This window comes from Perissodus microlepis, chromosome 14, assembly GCF_051167445.1.
Source record: "Perissodus microlepis isolate ML-2025 ecotype Zambia chromosome 14, ASM5116744v1, whole genome shotgun sequence".
NCBI classification, from domain to species: domain Eukaryota; kingdom Metazoa; phylum Chordata; class Actinopteri; order Cichliformes; family Cichlidae; genus Perissodus; species Perissodus microlepis.
Genome location: NC_140474.1, coordinates 9,144,300 through 9,169,427, shown reverse-complemented (window position 1 = coordinate 9,169,427; position 25,128 = coordinate 9,144,300). Strand labels below are relative to the sequence as shown.

At 38.7% G+C, this 25,128-nt stretch overlaps 2 protein-coding genes across 7 annotated transcripts in view; one reads left to right on the top strand and one right to left on the bottom strand.

Moving 5' to 3' along the window:
• The window catches only part of nbeab (neurobeachin b), a 199,838-nt gene extending 193,225 nt beyond the window's left edge, over positions 1-6,613 (top strand). For all 5 annotated transcript variants that reach the window (XM_084950036.1, XM_084950038.1, XM_084950037.1 and 2 more), the window contains 4 exons: positions 1,705-1,806; positions 2,045-2,241; positions 2,545-2,696; positions 5,068-6,613. In XM_084950036.1, coding sequence (XP_084806162.1) covers positions 1,705-1,806; positions 2,045-2,241; positions 2,545-2,696; positions 5,068-5,158 — 542 coding nt within the window. In that variant the 3' untranslated portion in view covers positions 5,159-6,613. The remainder of the gene's footprint in view (positions 1-1,704; positions 1,807-2,044; positions 2,242-2,544; positions 2,697-5,067) is intronic.
• Positions 6,614-6,919: 306 nt separating this feature from the next.
• Positions 6,920-24,825, bottom strand: dclk1b (doublecortin-like kinase 1b). Of its 2 annotated transcripts, XM_084950043.1 has the most exons (17): positions 24,623-24,825; positions 23,876-24,256; positions 23,291-23,637; positions 16,749-16,848; positions 15,313-15,429; positions 15,133-15,227; positions 14,157-14,244; positions 13,731-13,900; positions 13,299-13,418; positions 12,905-13,051; positions 12,129-12,262; positions 11,294-11,371; positions 11,070-11,166; positions 10,883-10,963; positions 10,672-10,785; positions 9,882-9,952; positions 9,176-9,340 (listed from the first exon to the last, which is right to left on the bottom strand). In XM_084950043.1, exons 2-17 carry the CDS (start codon positions 24,234-24,236, stop codon positions 9,283-9,285), a joined length of 2,178 nt encoding a protein of 725 aa, XP_084806169.1. In that variant the 5' UTR covers positions 24,237-24,256; positions 24,623-24,825; the 3' UTR covers positions 9,176-9,282. The 2 variants fall into 2 exon arrangements, with proteins under 2 accessions (XP_084806168.1, XP_084806169.1); XM_084950042.1 differs by lacking the exon at positions 9,882-9,952 and having other exon boundaries at positions 6,920-9,340; positions 24,623-24,819.
• Between the last annotated feature and the right edge of the window lie 303 nt (positions 24,826-25,128).

Genomic DNA, 25,128 nt, shown 5'->3' with positions numbered 1-25,128 from the left:
TGTGCTTACAATGCACCTTTAATGGACAGAAGATAAAAGGAAGCTATGTAGCTGAAGAACAGGGAGCGGAAAACAATTGGGATGCAGCTGAGAACTTTTAAACTTTATTCTTGTATAAATCTTTGAGCCACTAATGATCATATTCAAATACAGATGAAAGGCATTAGTCTTGACAAATGAACTACTACCATCTTTTCATACCTTTACAATTAAAGGCCCCAAATTAATGCCATAAAGCAAAACAGCAGTCCTCTGTATCCTTATTGACTGTCTCAATGAGCGATCTTTTCCAAGAATGTCATTCTAGTGATTTCATGCCTATTATATTTTCTGTAATGCTAGTAAAAGGTTCTGTGAATATGTAGCAGCAGCTTGCCGGATCATTACTCTATCATCTCGCAGATGTGGCGTTCGCGAGGAAATTGATTTCACCCATGCCTCAAAAGCCTGCATGCAACTTCTATGTCTAATAATTAAAATAACTTCCAGCTCAATCATGGCCTTGCTCCTCAGACTCAGCCCATCACGCTGGTTGCAAGGAGATATTTGCACCAAGTAATTGTTGTGGCTGAATCTAGCTTGTCCCAAGGGTTCAGGCAGGGTGGGGGGGGTTCGTTGGTACAGGGTGATTGAATCTTTTGTCGGGTAGGTGAGCTCCTTTTTCCCCCGGAGGCTTTTGCTGACATTTGTCCTATTCAGCCCCCCTCAGCAGCAGGTACTGGGACTGACAGCACTGCTCAGGTCCCGGTCTCTAAGGGACCGTGTTGCATCGATCACAGTCCGGCTCACTGACTGGACTGCTGCCGCGGCTATAGAAGCAATATGCCGAGGTGGTGGTGGTGGTGGTGGTGAGGTCTAAAGTGTGTCCACATCTCCTATCAGGATGGTGCTGTCATCCAGTGAATAGGGAAAGTTTGACGGAATTGGCTGAACTTTTAGTTACATGTGGACACCAACAGTCTCATACTTATTCAGTGTTAGTTTGACATAAGTTTGGCATGAGCAGCTGGGGAAAAGGTGATGACTACAGTAAAGGCCCAAACAGAAGACTTGTTAGCTATCACAATTCTATATAAAAATATCCTTTAAGCAAAAGAAATACAGAATATTAAGCTTTGTTTTTTAAAGCAACTAGAGATTCTCAGTTGTGTTCATATTTTGTCATTTACTTTAAGTAGAATTTAATGATTAATTAAAGAGATTTAACAATCTACGCATGATATAATTTAATTAAAAGTTCATTCCCTTCTTCAGCACTATTTAGGGAAAGGTTTAGTGTTTTTTTTTTTTTAGTGATCAGAGCAATTCAGAAAGACTCCCCCTTTCATCGTTCTGACAGTATTCGAGGTCGGCTCCAGGTGCCACGAAACACCCCTCACTAACCTCTCCCCCGGCCATCATCAATCATGTGACACACAGGATCAAATCAAGTGCCTCCCCTGCCATCCCTGGGCATCCCTTCATTTACATAACAATTCACATGGACCTCCCTGCAAGCAGATGTATGTCACAATCACAGCGATTGCGTTTATATGATTTCATTGTCTTATAAATGTGCTCGGTGACAGCGCAAAAATACTATGTACTGGCCGGTAAATTACCTGCAGCATGCTATTCACAGGATTTTTGCAGTCACACATCAGATTTAAAAACAATTAGCCAAGTCATTTGTTTTGTGACATTGTGTGCCTTTTTGTCCTTTAGGTGACTACCCAGCACCCCGTGCAGTTCTCACGGGTCACGACCAGGAGGTTGTGTGTGTGTCAGTCTGTGCAGAGCTGGGCCTCGTCATCAGTGGAGCTAAAGGTCAGTGCGCTTCTTTGTTCTTCCGTGTCACATTGACTGGACAAAAAAAGGTGACATCAGGTACACCAATAAACTGGAACAACGGTGCTCGTGCATTAGATGACCATTTGATTAGTGACCACCTCCAAACCAATGTTTATCCAGATGACAGATATGCAGTCGCTTCACAGAAATTGACTATTTTCATAGTTTCTTTACATAAGCACAGGTTGATCACATGTGCGTTCTGGTTTGGTAGAGGGTCCGTGTCTGGTCCATACCATCACAGGGGACCTTTTGCGGGCTTTGGAGGGACCAGAACACTATCTGTGCCCACGGCTCATCTCGGTTTCCAGCGAGGGCCACTGTATCATCTACTATGAGAGGGGACGCTTCTGCAACTTCAGCATTAATGGAAAACTGCTGGCACAAATGGAAGTCAATGATTCCACCAGGGTATGCCAACTTTAAAAAAACATCAGTATACTCTAGGAAATATGCATTTTTGTTCATCTGCAGTTTTAAAATGTTTGGAGATATTTAAATCTCAAGTACATAAGATTTTATTCAAATACTGAGTCATTTTTTTATGCATACTGAGCACGTTAACCTTTGATTAGATGATAGTAATGTTGTGCAGTATGTTGCATCATGTCATGTATTTTCAGTATGCTATATATTTCTCATTCTGGAGCAAGAAAGGTGAGTAAATGTTGGGTTGGAAGTTTCACGTGTAACTGGCCTCTATCCCTCCTGTAGGCAATTCTCCTGAGCAGCGATGGCCACAACCTGGTGACAGGTGGAGACAACGGTGTGGTGGAGGTGTGGCAGGCTTGTGACTTCAAACAGCTCTACATCTATCCAGGCTGTGATGCAGGCATCCGAGCCATGGACCTATCACACGATCAAAGGTCAGGGCAAGCAGTTGTATGCTGGTGATGGTATATTAGGCCCATGAGAGTGAGAGCTTAATGAGGTAAACCAAAGTATATTTATAATCATTTAATGGGGCGGTTGTGGCACAGGAGGTAAAGCAGGTAGCTTATTGGAAGGTCAGTGGTTTAATTCTTTGCTCTAGCCAGTTGAGAAGGATAAACTCTATATTTCCAACAGTTCATCCACATGTGTGAGTTTGTGTGTGGTTGTAAAAAGTGATGAATTAATGTGTTTATGAAGGGGTGAATAGGGGTGCAGCCTAAAAACAATTTGTCCTTCTCGAAGACTTTAAAAGTGGCATCTAAACAGCTGATTTGTTTTAGTTTCTTTCCTGTAATGAATCTACCCAACTGTTTATGTATAAATGAGCTGCAAGACATGCCAAATGTTTGCACATTTTAGTGTGTAAGAAGTATAAAAAAGCAAGTTTGTGTTGTGCCTGTGTTTGCCATTCTTGAGTTGATTAAAAATATTGTGGAGGATTGTGTATATCTAAATGATCACATATCACGGGATATCATGCTAGGTATAGATTCAGGAAACAAGCCTTGTGTTTCCTGTTGTTCATGTCAATGTGGTTTAGTTTGGGAATAGTCACCATCCGCTTCCTTTAAATAGAACTTACAGTTGCCATAGAGACAAAAATTACAGGGGTGCAAATGCATATATTTCGGACACTGGCCAGCACACATACATGCGGCAGAAATCTAAAGGCAGGTCAGCCCCTTGTTTGTCCTGAAAGTTATTTCTCCACAAGATTTGTCAGGAGTCATATAACGGGTGACTGGACTCACAGACGGCAGTGTCCGCTTTGGGGCTAAAAGCCTGACGTCATCATGTGACCCTGGCAGTCAAGAGAGGTTAGAGAACCTGAACATTCAAGCTCCACTTCACAGCCACAGGCCAAATATCCCTCAGTATTTACAGGCCTATCCAAAAACAGAGACCTCGGGCCAAATGCATAAAACTTGATTACAAGTGTGTGTAATCAACAAGGCATAAATGTGCAACATTTTCATCAGATTTATAAAGCTGTGTCAATCTCAATCATAGCAAAATTGAATGCATGTGCATGAGCCTGATTTCCACTCCAATCTTTGGCTATGAATGGATGTGGACACACCCTGAATTAATTTTTTGTGTTTAAAAACAAACAAACCACAGGCGATTAGATATAGCAATGAAAAGAACAAAGAAGTGTTTAAACTGAAAAGTTAAGTTGAAAGTATTTAAATTGAAAATGTTCAATTTAAACAGTCACTAGAAAAGCTAAGACAAGCAAAAGCGTTTTATTTTGTGATCTCAGCACTCTAATCAGACTACTGAATAAAACAGTCGGACGACAAATCGGAGGCAAAAACAGATTTGTTTTCACATCAAAAGTGGATCTGCCACAATTATTTACAGCACTTAAAACTGTAGATTAGGATTTAGTGAAAGAATTTAATTGAATTTTATTTCTAATACAGTTTGTAAACGTTACATTGAACATATAAACAGGAACAATATGTTAATTAGAAGAGCAAACTCTATTTTTTCAAGTTCATGTCTCACTTTTCATTTCACCAAATCAGGCTCAATTTGCTTTAAAAAACACACATGCACATATGCCCTTCAACTTTGTGAGCACATATGATTTTTGTTCGTACACACTTATATATCCAAACATTAGTTCTTAAATCTGCACCATCAGGTGCTTAAATAACCCTTTAAGACAAGCAGTGGCTAGTTGGAGGAAACTGAATTTTTTTAATTTATTTTTTTACATTAAACAAGTATTAAACCATCACTTAAATCACTTAAATATTTGAAGAACCCCTCGATTCAGCTGCAGTGTCTTTTCTCAATAAGCTGACATTAGGTAATCTAAGTGAGCTGGGCTCCTTGACTCCCTTTACAGAAGGACATTCTGCTAAAGCTCTGTTCTTTGTGCTGGAGCATTTTAGCCCTCGGGGTGTAGCAGTATAAGACGACCCTGTGAAATCAGCTGCTTTTCCTACATACCAGCCAGATGTGGACACTGGGGGCATAGGGCACTTACAGAAAGACAGTGGGACTCAGTGGTCCACTTGAGTTGTCAGAGGAACTCAGTAATTTACTGTCACAGCCCCTCATGACCTCCTGCACCGGTTTCATTCACTCACTGTGGGGATTTTAACAAATCATTCAGATGCATGGAAGTAAGCTTAAACAGTGAACATATTTTAACGCATGTTGGTTTCTCGCTCTCATTCACACACCTTTAGAATAGCATTAAGTTATAGAAAGAATATTTACATTTTCCAGTAGTTTTCTAACATTGGAATATCATATCTGGTATTTATTCCTTGTTTTGTTGCCTTTTAGGACTTTGATCACCGGCATGGCCTCTGGCAGCATTGTGGCATTTAACATAGATTTCAACCGCTGGCACTACGAGCATCAGAACAGGTACTGACGAGAGGTGGATACGTGCAGCAGGAGGCTAGTGTGGAGAATTAAGAGGGAAACCTATCAACCAGTGACCGAATTGTGCTGCAGAGAATCCAAGATGCTGGGGGCATCAGCACGATGAAGGACTGTGTGTTCTTGCATGTGTTCATCTGGCCTCTGAGGCGAACACATGTCTGCTGCTAAACAATCTGGAGTCAGTTTGTTGGTTTTCACCTGAGCACCAGCTGAAGTATTTACCCAAATGAGTCAAGCAGGTCTGCTGTTCTGGATAAGAGGAGACTGAAATCAACTCTAATTAACAAAATTACACAGTTAAGTTATTAAAACATACTTAATGTTCCTGTTTCAACTGTGAAAATGCGAAACAAAATGAGGAACATTTATACAACATTTGTATGGCAGATACTTGGAACATTTTTCTAAGAAAAAAAATGCTCAACCTGTAAAAAAGGACAGTCTAAAGTGTTTCTTCCTTATAAAGACTTGCAAAGATCTAAATGCTGTTAGACTACCCACCATGTTCCATCAAGCCATGTATAAATGTTGCAAAGGTTTTCATTGCTCTTCAGATATTAGTTGGTTAGTTCCACGTATACGACCCTTTTTTGCTTATCGTTAACAGTGGTCAAGTGTATGTGTATGTGAAAAGACAATGTTTACTGTTAATTTGTTGTGTTTGAATGTCTATATGGAAATTCAGTGTGTCCTTTGTGAAAACCGTTTATGACCATGTCATAAATATGGATATTTCCAAATTTATTTAAAATCGGGGACTATATTGTTTATTAATGGAAAATGTGAAAAGATTGTATACCGATTCAAGTTTGTCATGTGGAACATGCATTTATTTTTAGACATTGTTTGTTTCTTCCAAAAAACATCGAATGATTAAAATATCAGATTTGTTGGATTGTCTAATGATTGTCAACGTGTTTATGGTAAAGCTGAAAGTGCCATTTTTAAAGACATTCTACAATTTCTGGCACTGCAAACATTTATACTGTTCTTTGTGTATATCAGATTTTTTTAAGTTATTCTTCTTTTGCAATTTTCTGTCCTCCATAACTCCATGCTCTGAAAGCAATATTATTACATGTTCAACAAATAGGTCAATGAGAGGTATTCAGCAGTGTAACAAAATGATATATTAATGAAGACGACAGCAGTATAAATATGAGTATGGTCTATTTTTGGTGATATGAAAGCTATTGAGTCTGGATTTAAATGAAGCAAGGAGAAGTTGATTTCCATGAGCTGTCAATTTAAATGAACAAAAATATGCAAACTGATGGAGTTAGCGGTTAATTTTTTTTTTTTTTTAAACAGGTGCTACAAGACATAAACCTACCTACCCAAAGCTGAATATTTTGCATGTTATAAAATCCTGAAGGCACTGGTTTTTCTTTCCTGTGAAAATCGTGTCATTATTGTGAATAAAAATGTCATATCATTAACAATATATCCGAATGAAGCAGTTCATTTTTATTGCAATCAGTACACAGTAAAATGATTCTGCAAATGTTCCAGGAGGAAACAATTAGGTCAAAACTGGCAACTGTATGCTGAATTTCTTTTGTTGGTGTTTTTAATAAAATTGCATACACTAGTCAGCTCAAGAGTAATTCTTGAGATTTTACTCATGTATGTGATTAATCTATAATAAGGTGTTTATAACAGTAGTGCAGTAAATGTTATAAGTAGCTGGAGGTGGAATTGATGTGGTGTTTGGTCATACTGCCATCTGGTGTTTCAAAAAGTCACTGACTCAAATTAAATCCATTTTATTCTCAGGTTTGGTTTCTGTGCAGAGTACATTGTTAGAAGTTTGCTTTTTAACCACGGCAATATTTTTCCCCTCTTTTTTTGTTTTTGTTCTCATTCAGATTGTTGTACAGCATCCTTACATTTATGGAATATGGGTAAACAACACAATTCTTTTATACTCCATCTCCTCCAAAATAACAGCACTCTCCGTTTTGTCACACCGTATGTAAACATTACATACTCTTTTGGTGAAGATTCAGCACATTCCCCAAAACTCACAATTTGCTTTTCTTGTGCTTTTTGGGTTTGATTTCGTCAATCGAAAAACATAAAAGCCCTTTTTACAACAAAGTCAGTTTAACAGCAGTAACTTCACACGACTAAGTATATACAAATCTTAGCTGTGTATGACTACAGTCTGCCTTTACCAAAGTTCATTCATCTAGGCAACACGTATAATGGTAAAAGGAATGGTTTTATATCTGACAAGCGCATGTTAAACAGTAGAAGACCAGAACAACTGATTTGGGATGCATATCAGCACACATGCAGATTACAGTTTATGAAAAAGAAAGAGGACAGTCATAATAATGAATATTTTGTCCCCTGTGAACCAATGCTTGGAGCAATTAGACAAAGCACAGAAAGTCTAGTGACCTAAAATTGCTCAGTCATATTTGATGTGATCACTGAAAGAAACATTCAACAAATTAAATGATCTAATGAAGAGAAATATTAAAATTACAGATTTTACTGGAAGCACTGTTGTATTACTATTATTTAACTTGGTTCTTATTTCAGTGTGTGAAAATCAACCATGTTGCACCAGTTATCCTCATGTGATAGGGAAGTGTTTGACATTCCAATAATCCCAGCAGCACATTGTCAAATATGCAAGCATTACAAAGGACACACAGCATTTGATAGGTATACTGCCCAAGAGCGCAGTATACCTAATTGCACTTAAATCTATATGTGTCAAGGCAAGGCCTTAAAATATGCACCTATTACCAACTACAGCATTGACATTCATATGCACCACAAGTGAACTGCAATCACTCTCACAGATGTGTAACAGAACCATTTCAGTAATCACCCTCGAGCACACAGGTAAGCTAAACCATCAGTTAAATATCAGTGGCCCATCTTCTCTTTGAGAAACTACTATGTGGCAAGACAAGAATTGTCGTCATTCTGTTAGGTCCAGGAAATACTTATTTGGCAGCATGTCTGAAGTCCTTTCAAATAACGTGTCAATGGTTTATGCACCACAAAATCAAGTGCTACAGCACGCTTACTGTTTGCCTTACAGTACAACAGAAGGTTGGCCGATACTGTTAATATTGACAAGCTGAAATCAGATATGTACCGATCATTTACTGAATGTAATTTAATATTTAGAGGTTAAGGTTTTGGTTTCAAAAAGCTTTACTTCCTGTAGGATACAATATTAACCAGCAGAGGGCTCCAAAGTACTACAATGAACCAGTCCTTGCTGTTTGATAGGGCCTAAACAGCTTGTTGGCTTTTTGGAGGGGAAGGGGACACAACATGCATCTTGTGATTTTCTGTAATTTATATAATTATCACAAAAAACAAACAAAAAAAGCTTTAAAAAAAAAAAAAAAAAAAAAAAAAAAAAAAAAATCAGCATTCAATGTTAGTGGATGTTTTTGTTGGAAAATTCTTCAGTGAGTTGTTCAGGCTCAAAAATGCAGATTTGCAAAGTTTACATTTAGGGGAAATAGAAAAATAATGAAACCTGACTACTGATGTTTGTTTTCATAGCTCTGAAGCCCAAGAGCCAGCTAAAGTCTGTGCAGAGGGGAGCCCAACCTCTGGAAGTTAGCCAATTAGGACAGAGTGAGCTCATTGGAAGGACAGCCTTGAAGAGACATTAGCAAATACAGCCTGTTACAAATCGAGGTTTTAATGGGTGAACTGAGAGCCTGCATTTTTAGAATATTTTGAACTTTAAATGATACAAAGATGTGCCATTTGAACTTGGGCATAAAAACATAAACCTCCAGATCCAGACTAGACTTCTCTCTTAAATGCATTCAAGAATTGAAATAAAGGTAACATAACATTCGGGGGAGGTAAAAACAGGTAAGGGTAATTATTCAGTCTGTGAAAGCTCAAGTCAACAGACTAGACCCATCAAACCCTCTGCCTCTTTTTCCACAGAGGAGTGGATGGCACTGTCACCCCAGGAAGGCTTTTAGAATGGAGAAGTGGGTGAACGGACAGTGTCAGCCGAACTTGGAGAATAGTCTTCGGACTCTGAAGTGACCTCAGCAGGGGAAAGGCCACGGTTTGCGCCGTGGGAGGGGCTGGCACGGATACCATGAGGGAGGTGGGCCTTTACATCCTGGTGGCGTCTTCGTCGGAAAACTTGCTTCTCTTTATCAAGTGGCGTGGTCTGAGAGAGGGTGACACAGCAGCAATTGTTAGCGTATCTAGAGAGCCAGATCAATGAGGATTGGCATCCACTCACTGAGGCATGAGGTACATTTTAGATGAGCCAGTGTCATCATGCACTTGTATGTGAAAAGCTGCATTTCCCTTGCAAGTTTTCTCTATGTGAAAAAAAATATGACTTCATCTTCTCTAAGGCAAGAAGAGGCAATAAGATCCACCACTTTTTTATGTTGTTGCCAACACTTCTAGAAAGAAAAAAAATGTTTTCATCTTGGAAAATAAAAATGAAGTAGCACAGTTTATAACAAACTCTCAAACAACCTTTTTAAATGCAAAATAAGTAGATGGCAAGGAAAACTGTGCAGCTACCTGCTACAGCCCAAATGAGATGATGTAAGGTGATAAAGTGAAGGATATGATGAGGCATGAAAAGGGATCCACTGATGGGCAATATGTCAAACCCTTGGGAGATGGGAAATGGAGACTGCCAGCACTTTGCCATGAAAGCACTCACTTTATTTAAGCACTATGCTGTGTCATACCTTATCCAGTACAAAGGATGCTGGTAGCGGTCCAAAGACCCTGACTTCTTGATGGTTAAGTCCTGGTCCAGCTGAGCAGAGAGAGATGAGCGCAACTCAGAGGATCACTATGAACTCAAAGCATCACTTACCGGATTAGGAAAACATCTCTACACTCCTGTTATTATTATTGATAAGATACTCGCAGATAGATGTCATGTCACTGTAAACTGACAAGTGGTTTCAAAATAAGTAAAAAACTATAAAAGACTATATACAGGAAATGTAGAGCAATGCAGATCCTCCTTAATAACAATGCTCACTTTGAAAACAAGTTATTTATCTTTCAAATCCAGCTTGTATTTGCAACTATTTCAAATTAAAATATCATCTCCTAAAACCTCGTAATGGTCAACTATGTTACTTCTAAGCTTTTCTAACAAAAGTGCTGACAGTCCAGCTAAAAGTAGGATGAGAGGGCAGAGCAAACAAAGGAAAATCTAGCAGTAAGATGCAAATGGATGAAGTGATGACTGACAGAAAAAAGCAGGGAGGTTGCAGATTTAAAAACATCAGAGGACAATTGTTTACCTGTTTTACAAAAGCAGCAATTTTAGTTCCAACTTAAAATGACATCCAAGGCATAAAAATAAAAAGCTTCTGCATGTGTGAGTTGTATGAGGCACATTATGGCTCAAAGCTGAAAAGTCCTTCATTGCCAAAGCATGCTAATAAGCAGAAAGCCCAAATGTAATCTACCGTTGCACACCGACATGCAGTGTCAGTGTGGAGAGTGCAGAGCAGTGCTTACTGTGATCACGGACACTCCAGCTGTAGTGCTGTTGACCTTGACTCTGGTGTTAAAGTGCTTCCTGATCTTCCCAGCCACTGGCAGCTGGTGTTCTTTCTTTGACACACCATCATCCTGATAAATATAAAGAGCCATACTTCAGCAACTCTACTTTTCTCAACGTCACTGGTATCGATGCAGATTCTGGCGAAAGGACTGACTACACACTTACATTGACCCACGAGTGATCAAGGACTTGTACAGCTGTATATCTTTTATCCTCTGCTACCTGCAGCATCCCAGTGATCAGAGCCTAAACAGAGATTTGTTAGCCACAAGAATTCATAATAACATACTGAGGGTGTCTGGGGTGTTTCACATGGCTCGTGATCACAGCAGGACCACTTTCAGATACAAACCTTGGCTGAGTCTGACACATTGTCCCAGTGTGGTGCAGGAAATTCAAGCTGGCCCCTCAAAATCTGTTCAAAAAGCGCCTCCTGATCTTCACCACTCCTGTATACAGTTAAATTATAAAGCTAAGTAGGTCTATAGGCACTATTAGTCTACATGTGACACCTTAAAAATGTATGGAAATAAAGTGTAACGCTTAAAGTAAACCTCCAAATAGAGGAACACATACCCACGGAAGGGAGGGAATCCACACAGCAGTATGTAAGTGATGACACCTGCTGCCCAAATGTCAACCTTTAGTCCATATCTATAATATGAATATGAACACAACACATAAAGGACACTTGACGCAGAAAAACAACACTCTTGCATCTTGATGCATGCTCAATCATCCAGGTAAGTAAATCTCCAAAAGTTGATTCTGTTCATCTGGACGTAACGTTTTCAGTGGGAGAAACGTTTCGTCACTCATCCAAGTGACTTCTTCAGTCTCATCAGACTGCAGGTTTCCCCAATCTTATAAACAGTATATTTGCATAACTAGCACCACTGAAGGAACAATGGGCTGGGAGATCAGTTCCTTCTTCATAATTATGCAAATTCTCATGACCATTGATCAACAACCACTGATCAAAGACCACTGATCAATGGCCATGAGTACCATTCACAGAGAGTTGGGGAATGGCTGCAATCACAGCATTGTAAGATGGTGAAAGATGTACCCTTAGGCCCCCTCCTCGATTCAGAGATGGTCTTTCCCTTTTCTCGTAAATGGCTTCCTTGACTCCACGCTCAAACCAGCGTTCCTCCCTGTCCAGGATGTGTACATCCTCATCACTGAAATTGAGGAGGGGGCCTAAGGGTACATCTTTTGCCATCTTACAATGCTGCGATTGCAGCCATTCCCCAACTCCCTATGAATGGTACTAATTGAATGGTACTCACTGAAAACGCTACATCCAGATGAACAGAATCAACTTTTAGAGAACACTCTTGCATTTTTTTTATGGTCTTGATAATGGTGCTGCAGATGACTGGACTGGATAATGTAATTACTGATTTACCCCATTTCAGCAACAATCTCTGGTGCTACATAGGTGGGTGTGCCACACACAGTATAAAGGGGCCCGTTGACAACAGTAGCCAAGCCAAAGTCTCCTAACTTCAGAGATTTACTCCCATCATTGTGCTCATATACCTGGACAAGATACAGAAAAGGGACAGTGGGATATACTGGATGAAAAGGTCTCCAATAGTCAATCTGATTAGTAAAAATTTGATTTCATTATTGAGCCATTTTTCTTTTTTCTTTTTTTTTTATTAGTGCAGTGATTTCAGTCAAAATTAACTACAAAATATTCCATTGACTGCAAACATGGATGGTCTGCACAGAAAACTGACTTTTGGTTTGATCATGAAATGTAGTTTTAAGACCAACAATTATTTTTGGTCTAGAGAAGAAATTTTAGTATATTTGATCATCGTTAAATTACCAAAGAACTGTGTAATTTAATTAACTTATTTACCTATGCACCATTTATTATTGGTAGTTTTAAATCCAAGCTCTTATGTATATGTGTGTGTGTGTATTGTATAATATATATATATATATATATATATATATATATATATATATATATATATATATATATATATATATATATATATATAGAGAGAGAGAGAGAGAGAGAGAGAGAGAGAGAGAGAGAGAGAGAGAGAGAGAGAGAGATTCTGAGGAAAAAACAATGACATGGAAACGGGGCTAATAGGGAAATTGGATATTTTACAATGCAAAGCGATTTCCCACCCATACAGATGCTCTGTGCAGAGTCGTACTTACCAACAGATTTTCTGGTTTTATGTCCCTGTGGACAATGTTAAGACTGTGCAGGTACTTGATAGCACTTGCCAGGTTGAACAGCATAGAACTGGCATCGCGCTCAGTGTATTTGTTAGAAGATGTAATGGCATCAAAGAGATCACCCCCCTGGAGAAAGAGTGTTTGAAATGTGAAAAAGGCCCAGTTGCTAAATTTATAACAGTCTGACGCAGATAAATGGTTGATAAAATTTTCTTTTTAACTGAAGTTAATTAATTCAACTATAAACCAGTCTATGACAGCAAAAAGAATGCATTACATATTAAATGTTTTTGATAACTTATTTGAATTTTATCTTGTGACATCGAAGGTTTCAATTTCTTCGTTTAAATTTTTTTTTAAAAAAAATCAGTACCTTAACTAACTCCATTACAAGATAGAGCTCGTTTTGGGTGTCCATTTCCTCAATCAAAAGAACTATGTTGGGATGTTTCACACGCCGAAGGATTGATACTTCACTCTGTATCATGTGCTCCTGGGTGACAAAGAAAACAATCTGTACACTGTAGCCAGAATACTTTACACACAATATATGAGATTTGTTTTGTAATTTTAGAGAAGATAATAGAAAACAGTTTTCAAAAGAGAACTCTGTAAACTAGGATCATTTGATGCTGTGATTTAAACAAAAAAGCAAACAAAAGCAAACAGAACCAAATATTTTTGTTTCCAGCATTATAGCAACCCCTGCTCACCAATGACTCAGCAACAGTTGAACTTCAACTTTATGAACATTGGAAATTTGATGGTGTAAAAGCTGAATTCAGCAGGTGCAGAGCAGGCTCACCTTTCCCCTGCACTTATCTTTGCTGATGATCTTGAGCGCATACTCCCTTCCAGTGGATCTCTCCACACACTCTCGGACCACAGCAAAGTTTCCATCCCCTAAAGTCCTTCCCACTTTGTACCTCTCTGCTATGGAGGCAGGGATTGAAGAGTACTCATCCATTGGCTCAGCTGTGAAAAAAATAAAATGAAATAAAATGCACTCTATAATAGGTAAAGCATTATATAGTAGTTTAAATGTTGTTTGCAAACTGTTTTGGGTTTGTTTGTTTAAAGTTAGTTTATGTCTTGTGTCATCTTGATGCATGCTCAATCATCCAGGTAAGTAAATCTCCAAAAGTTGATTCTGTTCATCTGGACGTAGCATTTTGTGGGAGAAACATGAACAGAATCAACTTTTGGAGATTTGTCTTATGTCCTTTCTGACCTTCGCTGCTCGGCCCATCGCCTTCATCCATTGAGCTGCATACTTTGGTAGATGCCAAGGAGAGTGAAGAACCACTGTGTTGAGATCCCTGAAAAAGAAGAGACAGCTATGGAGTGAGAATAAAAAGATAAACAGACGTACTTGTCTTACACAAATTTCAGAGGGGAGCAAAGCTTATAAAAATGTGATTACAGCCAGATTACACAAAGCTTGTTTGTTCCACTCCGCTAGCCTTGAGCATGTAGATAGCAATGAACCAAGCATGGTGAAACCTTACAGAAATCATTGTACCAGCACAAAGACTACCAAGTGATTCTACACAGACAGAAAATGACATGCAAAACTTCACGACAGTAACAATACCTAGCTGAGCCAGAATTATGAATAAGTGACACCAGTATCACTGATACCTGGATTTTAAATGAGAAATGAGAGACTGCACTCTCCTGATCCATGATCAGATATGTCAGAATCGCTGCTGCTTCAGTGAAGATTATGTTTCATTCACAAATTGCTGAAAAGTTGCTAGTTAGCCAGCAGCATTGATTACATGGGCTTTTAATTTACTAACGTGTTTGTTTAATCTCTTAATTGCTTCATTGTGACAAGGGTTCCCTGAGTTCATGTCAGAGTTTTCTCCACAGGGTTTAAGCTCACTTAAGCATTTTGGATTTTTTCCCCATTTCACAGATAAATCTTTATAATGATTCAAACGCAGGCTTTGATGGGGTATGAAATTTATTTCCATTAACATAACTGCAACACAAAGTAATTAGTTGTTAGGTTAATAGGTAGTAAGACTCACACATTTTTTGGAACTACAAGGATGGTGATAAACTTCTGTTCCATGTCAGTGCAATACCTGTTGAAGCACTTAAAGTTCTGTCTAATTAAATTAAAAACTTCTTAAAATTCTTCAATCTTGGCACAACACAAATCATTACTTCATTATTTCATTTTTGGGTTTTTTTTTTACCTGTCGTCTTCTGAGGCTAGCTGGACTGGTTGGAGAGGGGCTTGGAGACTTTCCAGAACGAGGTGTGGACAGCTGACTGCCTGCAGTGCCGTTAGCTTTTAGGATAAGATAAAGATTAAATACTGTAGCATAAACCAAGTTCACAAGACGTGAAAGGACAGATCACATGCACACTCTTACCTGAACCGGCAGATGAGGGAGACTTGCTCCTGCGGGGCATTCCACCACTTCTTGGGGAAGAGAGACCGTGTACTGAGGGCAGCCGCCCATATGATGCAGACTTTGTTACCCTGCATTCTGAAAAGAAATGAAAACAAGCAAAATAAAAGGTGTGGACTGTTCCAGCATCATTATGGCAGAGTAATAAATGATCAGCATTATGTGTGGCATACTGACCTTTTGTCCTTCTTTCGGCTTCTCTGGCATTATTAAATGCTAAATGGACTGGTTCTTATATTGTGTTTTTCTATTCTACCTGAGTACGCAAAGTGCTTTACACAATGTGTTGCGTTCACCTATTCACACAATCACTTTTTCTATGCTTAAGTGCTTTCTATCTACCACTGACACTCTGGATGCATCAGAGAGCATCTTGGGGTTACGATCTGAGCTACAACTGTTCTCTTTTTTTTTTTTTTTTTCTCCTTCTTTTTTTTTTTCTTCTTCTTTTCTTTTCTTGGGCCTATCAGTATAAACCAAGTAACGACATCAACTGCCTACCAACAAGAACGCACTGTAACTAATGTAGATCTCATTTATATCATTATCATACAATTTGAAACAAAGAAAGATTTTATGACCAAATGAACAGAGATTATTGGTCTGTGGCTGGATGAGTACAAAACACCATACACCACTTTGATTCGGGTGCATGAGGGTTGCTAATTTATCTGATGAGCTGGTGAACCTTTTTGTGCTGAGGATAGGACGATACTCTCAAACCAACTGCAAGTCTATGGAAGATACTTTCTGTAAACAGTGGTACAGAAAGACATCCACAGCATGTGCCAAAATCTTTATGTGGGACAAAGATTCACTACATCAGTCCAGTAAGCACAGGTTTTGGAGCAGTGTACAGCATCATCCAGAAAATATATTTATTTCTTTTTTTCCCCCCAAAAAAAGCTTTGCCTATTTTAGCAAGCAAATTCTTCGTGGTTTGTAGGGAAGAGTCCATGCTGCAGATTGTCCTGCTTGAAGTCTAGATATGCTACATGTTAAAATATTTTACGCATAATTAAGCATAATTAAATGAAAAATATCAGGCAGGAGACTTCAAACTGTGAAGCAGCTGAACTTTTATCTGAACAAGAAAAATGTGAAATCCTCCTTCAGAGCTAGAGAAAGAGGTGGTGCAATAGAGTGGCGGGCATGCTCATGATCCACATTTATTTTCTTTCTTTCTTTCTTTCTTTCTTTCTTTCATTCAAAGCACATTTCACAAAAATATATATTTATTTCTCATTTGAAAATCATTTAATCATCATCATCAATATTATATTTAGTATTACTATTAAATATAGGGTTCACATGTTTTTTAAATGACTGCACAGCAACTTAAGGTGAACAACATATAAAACACGGGAAATTGGTGCAAGCCTCATAACTACGCTTACCACTTTCATCCAAGTTGAAGTCGTCTTGATAGCGGAACTTTTCGGGACCACAAGCAATGAATATATCATCTTCCCCAAAAAAGTCCTGAAGGGAGGTGACCTGAGAAAAATAATGTCTGTCAGCTTTAGTTCAATAAGTCTGAAATGCATTCACTCTCAAGTGATACTTTACATAATCTGGAAATAAGATGATGTGTTAACATCTTGAAATATTGTATACATACTATAACAGACAAAGCATTTTTTCCAGCAGAGACATGCAAATCAAGTAAAAATTAGTATATTACTGTTTCTTCTACTTGTTTTTTCAAACTGAGGCAAATGAGATTCAATGTGTCAGTGTAAGATATCATAGCAACATGAAACATCAATGCTAAGTGTAGGATTCAACATATTGAACAAAAATGTCATAAAAATTCAGGTTGCACAGTGGTTGGCACTACAGTCTCACAGCAAAAGGTATGTAGGTCTGAACCCTGGCAACATGCCGTGTGTGCAGTTTCCATGTATTGAGCTTTAATTTCAAGATTTCCTGGTAAAAAGGTCTCTTCAATAAATAATTCACATTTCAATATGTGTCACATTTGTGAAAAGAATATAGCAGTTTGTTTGTATACAGCAAATGGTGTATAATGACTTTTAAACTTTAATAGGATTTATAACATTTGGATAATCATGTTAAATGGAGTATATAAAACATGTGCTAGTAAAGAAAGAATTTTATTGATTACAATGCTGGATTTAAGGATGCCAGGTTTGAATAAATGCTTATAATGATCTAAGCACAAATGAAAAATTAATGGTACAGCTGCAGCATGTATAGCATATGAATAAAAGAATTAACCTCTTTCTACTCTTGTAACAGCCCAGCTGCACTTTAATGTCTTCAGGGTAACCATTAAGAAAAGAAAAGCTCCTTTTAAACCTGTTAGATTTTATTCAGTGGAGACCACAACAATGGTGTCTGTCTTTCATTAAATCGTTGTCATCACTAGTGGGAGATTAAGTTAATTGCCCTCTGTTACTGCAGATTATATTTTGTAAAATCACGTTAGAAAATGTTTAACAGTAGCTATTTATTCAGAGATCCAATCGCAACAACACACAGTGGTCAGGCTGTTTCTGAAAAAGAAGTATTTCCACAATGTACTTTACTTAGTTTAAGCAAACTTTGGATAAAATAACATAGTAACCAAGTACCTATCACTGTAAAAACAACAGAGAAGTGTAAATTATAATCATTTCTGCTTTTCTATAAACAAGATCTGTATGGCTAGGTGGATGCTGATGTTTGCATTTATAGAAAAGTCTATCTTAATGGTTATATAGCAGTCTCATGAATAAATAAAGATAGACACAGATGACTCTTCGGCTAATAAGAGTGTGCAAGAGAAAGTAGAGCTTCAGTTTTAATTTCCTCTCCATAAGGTTCAGCCTTTAATCCTTCTTGTTTAACTGACCTATAGTATTATAGATAATAATACAATAAAAAAACAGAACACAGTCAGGCTGGCTATACCAGTAACCTTTAAAACATTCAAAGGTCATTCAGTCAAGAATTGTTAAAAGGAATATCAGACACATGGGGCTGAGGAGAGGGGTTGCTAAATAAGAACCTTTTCTCTGCATCACTGATGTCCCCTACCCCTAATTCTACCCCCTCCTCCTCCTAAAAGGAAATCCCACAGGGAGGAGCTGCACAGCAGTTACCAAGGAGACCAGACAAAAATCACAGCTTAGTTTAAGACAATGAGAAGGCTACTTTGACACCCACTGTCAGATCCTATCTGGAGCTCTTAATGGTGCAAACTGCAGATAACACAAAAGCAGCATAGCCTCATTTAGAGAGAATGACGAAGCATATTGTTAGGATGTTGATAAGAATTCAAATTTCCACCTTGTTAATCCCAATCTCTCTCTGTGAATTGTCTTGGAATCAAAAACATTGAAAAGGTTAAAAGGTAAAATAATAAATTATTATTCTTATTATTATTATTAGTCTGAATGTTTAAAAATATGATACCTACCAAGGGCTAAAAACCTTTTATAGATCCAATTAATGATATATGCACTCTCAATAATAACAGCAGTGTTCACCTTAAATATACAAAAGATTTAGAACGTTATAAAAGAACATGAAAAAAAAAAAAAATGTTGATCAATGATTTCTTAAAATACGCCTAAAAGTTACCTCTTATTTCAGGAGTTCTGTAGTTCCACCAAAGTACTTTGAATTTAGAATTCTAAAGCTTGTGATGAAGCCAAATAACAGAGGCAACTGTGAATGTGATGCTTCATATTGATTATTTTTGCCTTCAGGCTCTGTGACACAGCAGCTCCATTAAACCTACCATTCGCATAGAAAGCGCATGCATACTTTTCACAATTCAGGAGCATCTTAGGGAAGTATTGATTTCCAGGGTTTTATCTATGATTTCCGCAAGTGATGCACCTGACATCCAATCCAGAAATAAATAACAATGGATATATGCATGCTATAGAAGCCTGTTGATTTGAGCCATAGGAAAGACCACAATTGTGTAACACAACAAAGCATGCACAGGTGGAGCTTCCCAGGACACTAAAGCTTCTTCTGAAGTGTGAGAGTGAAAGCAGGAGCCAGTCACCTAGCATGCCAGAAAGAAACATGACTCATCTTTACCTCCAAGTTGGCAAATGGTTCGTGTTCTATTTTGCATGAGGTTCCTTTATATGCAGTCTGTTGTACAAATGCCCAAATCAGTTCTGCTGCAGAAACAGCAGCGACTTAACAGGGGCTGTTCCAAAAACAGTGAGGGAAACTAAGTTTCTACACTTAGCTCTTAGAAGTGTTTCAAAACCAAAAAACACCCCCAAAAACATTTATAATAACCAGCCAAGATAATAACCACGTCCTGCAAATATTTTTGGTATAATGAGAGCATGCGGAAAAGTCTATTTAATAACAGACAGATGATCACTATTATCACCTAAACTTTTTAAATATTCAAGAATAGTTTCACTGCAACATCACACACGAGTTACTGTAAAGATTTTCTTTACACAGCTCAGGATGTTCACATGCTGCAAAGTTTCTTTTGAATTCCACAAACAGAAAATTCCACCGAGCGCAACGGGTAGTTTGAAGAGACAATGCAATGACGAAGCTCATCCAGCATGTAATCCATCACAATATATTACCAGTAAATATGATAAATATGTCCTTGAGCATAGTTTGTATGAAGATCCATTAGGTGATCGCTGTGTGCAGGTTTCACTAAAATCTGACCAATACTTGAGGAGGAGTAGTGAGTTTTAACTGTGGGTGGACAGCTGCCTCGCTATGGCATGAGGTCATCAGTCCTTTGGCTGGATGAGCTAAAAATCATATCTACCACATGAAGTGGCACACGAAGGCACTTCTTTGTACAGCCAGACTACAGAAAGTGGGAGGAAAGTGAGGCACTCTTCCATTTTGTTCATCTTTTTGCACATCGAATTTGAGAAGGCTGCAAACCAACTAAAACCATTTAGTTATTTTATTTATTGAATCAATAAACAAAGTGACATTTTCCTAAGACAGTGAGATGGGAGTTACAGCCAGGATCCATAGAGCAGACGTGACATTTGTGGTATGAGTAGAAACCAAAGAGATTAATTGTGGGTAAATCCAGACCAGAAAACGGCAGAGTCAAAGTCAACTTAAAGGAATGAATTAGAAAAACATTATGTTAGCTTCAGCTCTCTTGTACACAGAGCACCATAAATTCCAACCACATCCACTGTGTATCTGATTGGCAAAGCATGAATGGACCATTTAATCACATCCTCTCATACATAACTTTAGAAAGGAGGCGCAAGCCTCTGCTTTCATGCACTGATGTGAAGCTAGACTATCCTCGGGTGGCTGTTGACATCTATTTGAACAAGAAGTGTTGACTTTAGCATGAAGAGAACTTAGCACTGTGCGTAATACAGTTATAGTGCAGAGCCACATCCATTTGAGCAGGGATGGGAACATCATGATCGAGTCCCCTCAGACCTACTCAGTCTTGGAAATACTCTTTGCTCCATCTGATGAATAATATCAGGGGTCATAACAGGCCATGTCCCTATAGATAAGACCAACACAGTGGGACTTATCTGGGGAGCATGCATCTCTCCATCACTTTTCTCTGTGCATTACAGTATCTTGGAGTGCCTTTATTGTGGCTAAGTCCTTACTGATTTTATTTTCTCTATGTATGTAGACACACATTGCATGGCAGTGCACCATTACAGAGTGACTCAGCAGTATGTAGGATCACAGGCGTCAACAAGCACAGCCACCCGCCAAGCTGATCCACAAATAGAACCATGAATCATGAGTCAAAGACAACTAAGGATAAAACAACAAATCACAGGAATGCCACTGCTAATTTACCGGCAGACTCAAAAAAGAAATGCATAACAATCAATTACAGCTGTTTAAATTTAATCTGTACTTAATTCTTACTGGAAAACAATGTATTTAAAAATAAATTGTCACATTTTTCTTTTCTTTTCTTTTTTTTAAACTGTCAGCAAAAGCCTGTCTAAGAACCCCTCCCCCCAGAAAGGAGGTCATTTACCAAAAGGTTAAACACCCGTGAAAACAGGTCTCTTAATGCCAATGGGTGTTTATTTGGCCATCTGGTGGCACAACAGGGCAAAAAGTCACAAAACCAGAGAAATGATGGCACTACCAAGCACACAAGCAGCTTATTATTGGAGAGACAGTTAACAAAATCCAGAAGCAGATACAAAAGGCAGTTAGAGACGGTGAGAGGACCATAAAAAATAAATCTGAATTTCCTACTTTTTCCATAGAGTGGGATTCTACTTTTAATATATTGCAGTATCATTGTGCTTTTTGCTAAACAAATCTCTATTCCTAAAACAACAGAGGATATTCTGAAGGCAGATTTGTTTGTTAGTGTGAAAAACTCCCACTGTTCCTTCTACATACCATTACACAAAGGATGCTTTCCTGGGATTACACCTTAGCCATGTGCTCCATCTTGCCGCCGTGTGTAATAATAAGGCTGACAGACTGAGCACTGCATCTGTGAGCCTTTTCACAATACACCTACAGTCCTGACATCAGTACTGCACCGCTCTGCCGCAGAGGCTGTTCCTTAGCAACCAGCTCAGGAAACCATTTTACCATAGAGACCATCACAGCGGGAAAAAAAAAAAAAAAAAGTCAGAGGGATACTAATACAGAGTGCCCTAACTATTGCTATGAAATGTTTAGACCGCTCTTAGTGTAGGTGGCACTTACATGCTGTCCAGCCATGTCAGCCTACATATAAAACTGATAGTCACTTATGACTCCCATAATTTCCAAACAAAGGTTAATATAATTAGTCTACATATACAGTGTAGTTATCAATGTATAAATAATAACAGTCCAGAGTATTTAGAGCATATAGTCGAAGCAAGAATACAAGAAGCTTTATAATTAAGTCTCAAGTCGCTGATCAGATTGCATGTTTTGTACAAACTCACTTAGTAAGTATACATTTAATAGTGTGTTACTGTTAGTAGGAATATGAGATGGAGTCCTAGAAACCTATTTCTCATAATACATTTTACACATATTCCCAGATGACTCTGAACCTGCTGGGCTCTCTTGTTGGGTAAGGAAGCAAATCTCAGGGACAAGACTGAAGAACAGACCACACAGCCTCTGATGTCAGATGCATAACTCCAAATCTTTTAAGCCTCCTGCAAATGTCTACCAAGTGTGGTTCATTGCAATGTTCTAAAATCAAACTTAAGATGTAACACAGCACCACAAATGGGAATTCAGCATGGCAACACCAGAATACCAGTCTCCAAAACCACTTACAAGGGCTGAGGAGGCATGATCCCATTTTACTTTGACTTCTTTTCTACAGAAGCATCCTTCCATCCTTCCCACTTGTGACCAATTATATGTTTAAGTGGTGGAGAGGCTTAAGATAAAGCAATTGCACTCTTGTAGGTACCGGGCTCTTACTGTATGGTTGTTCTTCCTGCTTTCCCTTTGTCCGTGATTTTCAAATAAAAACATTTGGTGTTAAGAGCTTTAGTTTGAAACAGGGAAATGTGAAGGTAAATAACATCTCTTCTTTTAAACTTTTCAAATTTATTGTATCAAAAGCGCTGCTTGTTACATGAATGTGCACATAGCTTCACTGATGGCAAGCACAAACACACTTGTGTAAATACAAACAGAAGATCATCAGGCACTTATGTAACTTGTCCTGAATGGCACAGTTGTGAGACGTATACTTAATGCTTCCTCTGAGTAAGGACAGCACTGAAAGTCACTTCATACTTTAAACACCGTTAGCTGTAGTGACAAACGTGCTTACAGTGGGAAAATGAAATCCCGTTATATTTGCAACTTTTTGGTGATGTCTGAGATTCCCAAAGTCACTACCTAATGCGAATGCTTTCCTATTTGAACCCCACTTGGAAATATGTTGTTGCTGGTACTAGAAGTCTTTGAAATGAACAAACCGATAACTCTGCAGAAACAACAATTTAACACCTACCGCCTTCCCATCAACGGTATAAAGCCTTTTGACGACTCCAGAGTCTAACTTGATGGCATCTGTGATGTCGGTCATGACTTGCTCAAAGGAGTGTGCAGTCTTCTTGTTGAGCAAGATCCGTACAGCCTTGCGAGGTTTTACTCCACTGCGGACAATCGTCACCAGTTTGGGCCTGATGAAGTCTTTGCTCTCCCTGGTTTCTGGAGATCCAGCCTTGCCACTACCAAGGGAAGAAGGGTCACGGACAGACACAGCAGTCTTAGGACCAACTGACCAGTTAGGATTTACATTCTTTGTGTAGTCCACCTTCTTGTATGGCTCTATAGATGCACAAACATAGCTCTCTCCTGGAGGAAAAAAAAAAAACAAGACAACAGATTTTCTCAGCCCATTAGCAATGCTAACACAAACATAGCATATTAAAAAAAAGTATAGATTGTGTCAGAGCAGAAGAATTTAAGGGTTTTTGTTTTTATCTCCTATTTTAGTGTCATTTCCATCATATTTTATTTTACTAGATAACGATTTTACCTAATAGAAGCCAAATCTAAGGCAGGCTTAAAACTGTTTAGAAACAATGCTCACCTTCCACCAGCTGGTCCATGCTGGTGATCCTTATTGACCCATCAATCGTGTATATGGTCCGTACTCCCTGGGGTAAGTTGACATTATCTGACAGACATCTTGTAAGGTCAGCCAAGAGTGCTTCGAGAGACCTAAATCTGTCCTGAGAAATGGCATACACAATCCCCTTGAAGTATCGGTCTCCATTGCGGTAGAAACGGATCTTCTTGGCCTTCTTTTCTGAGCTTAGTGCTTGCAGTGTCCTGGTTCTGTACAGGCTGCAGTGAGCGCTATGAGTGGGACTGGGGAGCCCATTCCCTCTCGAGCCCCTTCGGGTGTATCTTTGAGCCTTGTCCCGCTCATCAAAGTGTTCCAGCTCCATGTCTGTGCTGTGCTATTATACTGAATAATATGAGGAAAGAACATGCTTGCAATCTGAATACCATTTTAACTTATAACATATTACACCAATTACGTTCCCTTTAAGTCTAGTGGCTTAACATCCTGCTTCAGCACTGGCACAAGCCTTGATGCTGCAACTGCTGCTCATACACACATTATGAAGTAGCATGTCACACCCATTTCATGTTCTCTGGGGTGTCTCAATTTAAATATATAAAATTCACATGAATTTACTGTGGATAATATATGGACAGTAACAGTCTCTTGTGGGATTCTGGCTAAAAGCTTATTGAAAGGTAAACCTTAAAAATACAAAAGGAAGGAAACGGTAATCAGCAGGATCTTCTAGTTTCTGTGCAATCTTACCTCTGAGGTGAAGACGGATGTAATCAAACGCTTCCAGGCGAAACGTGTCTCAGATCTTTTATTTATTGGATACCTTGTATGAACCATGCGTCCCTTTGTTGCCCTGTGATGGTGCTCTGCTTCCCTGCCGTGTGTCTACTCTGCTGTGTACTCACATGCAGATTGGAGGCAGGGCTGTAGCCGGTGTCCTCCACCCTCCCTTACTCCTCTTCCATTGCAGTGATTTACCGGACCGCTCTGCTGTCAGCCTTCCTCGTGCACGCTGCTGCCGGGGCGCGTTCTCGCACGTATTAATAAAATGCGCGTTCGTGTTGACCTGCTTTAGTAGCACTATTAGGGATGATTAGAATCAAAAACTACTAATCCTCGTTAAGTTTTACCCGTTAGTTCGAAATAAAAAAAACCTAAGTTTTATTTTAACTTCCAGGTGTAGTTGGCCTGCAGGTTTATTTCACCAAAGCAACAATAAAATGGTGACTTTCCCGATTTAAGCTACCTTATGGTAT

What these genes read in the sequence shown, in the direction of transcription:
- dclk1b (XM_084950042.1), bottom strand. Translation starts at nt 24,236, where the DNA reads ATGGAGCTGGAACACTTTGATGAGCGGGACAAGGCTCAAAGATACACC. An exon ending in CGATGGGCCGAGCAGCGAAG is followed by an intron (nt 13,901 to 14,156) that starts GTCAGAAAGGAC and finishes TTTTTTTCACAG; the next exon opens with CTGAGCCAATGGATGAGTAC. An exon ending in GGATTCCCTCCCTTCCGTGG is followed by an intron (nt 11,167 to 11,293) that starts GTATGTGTTCCT and finishes AACTGTATACAG; the next exon opens with GAGTGGTGAAGATCAGGAGG.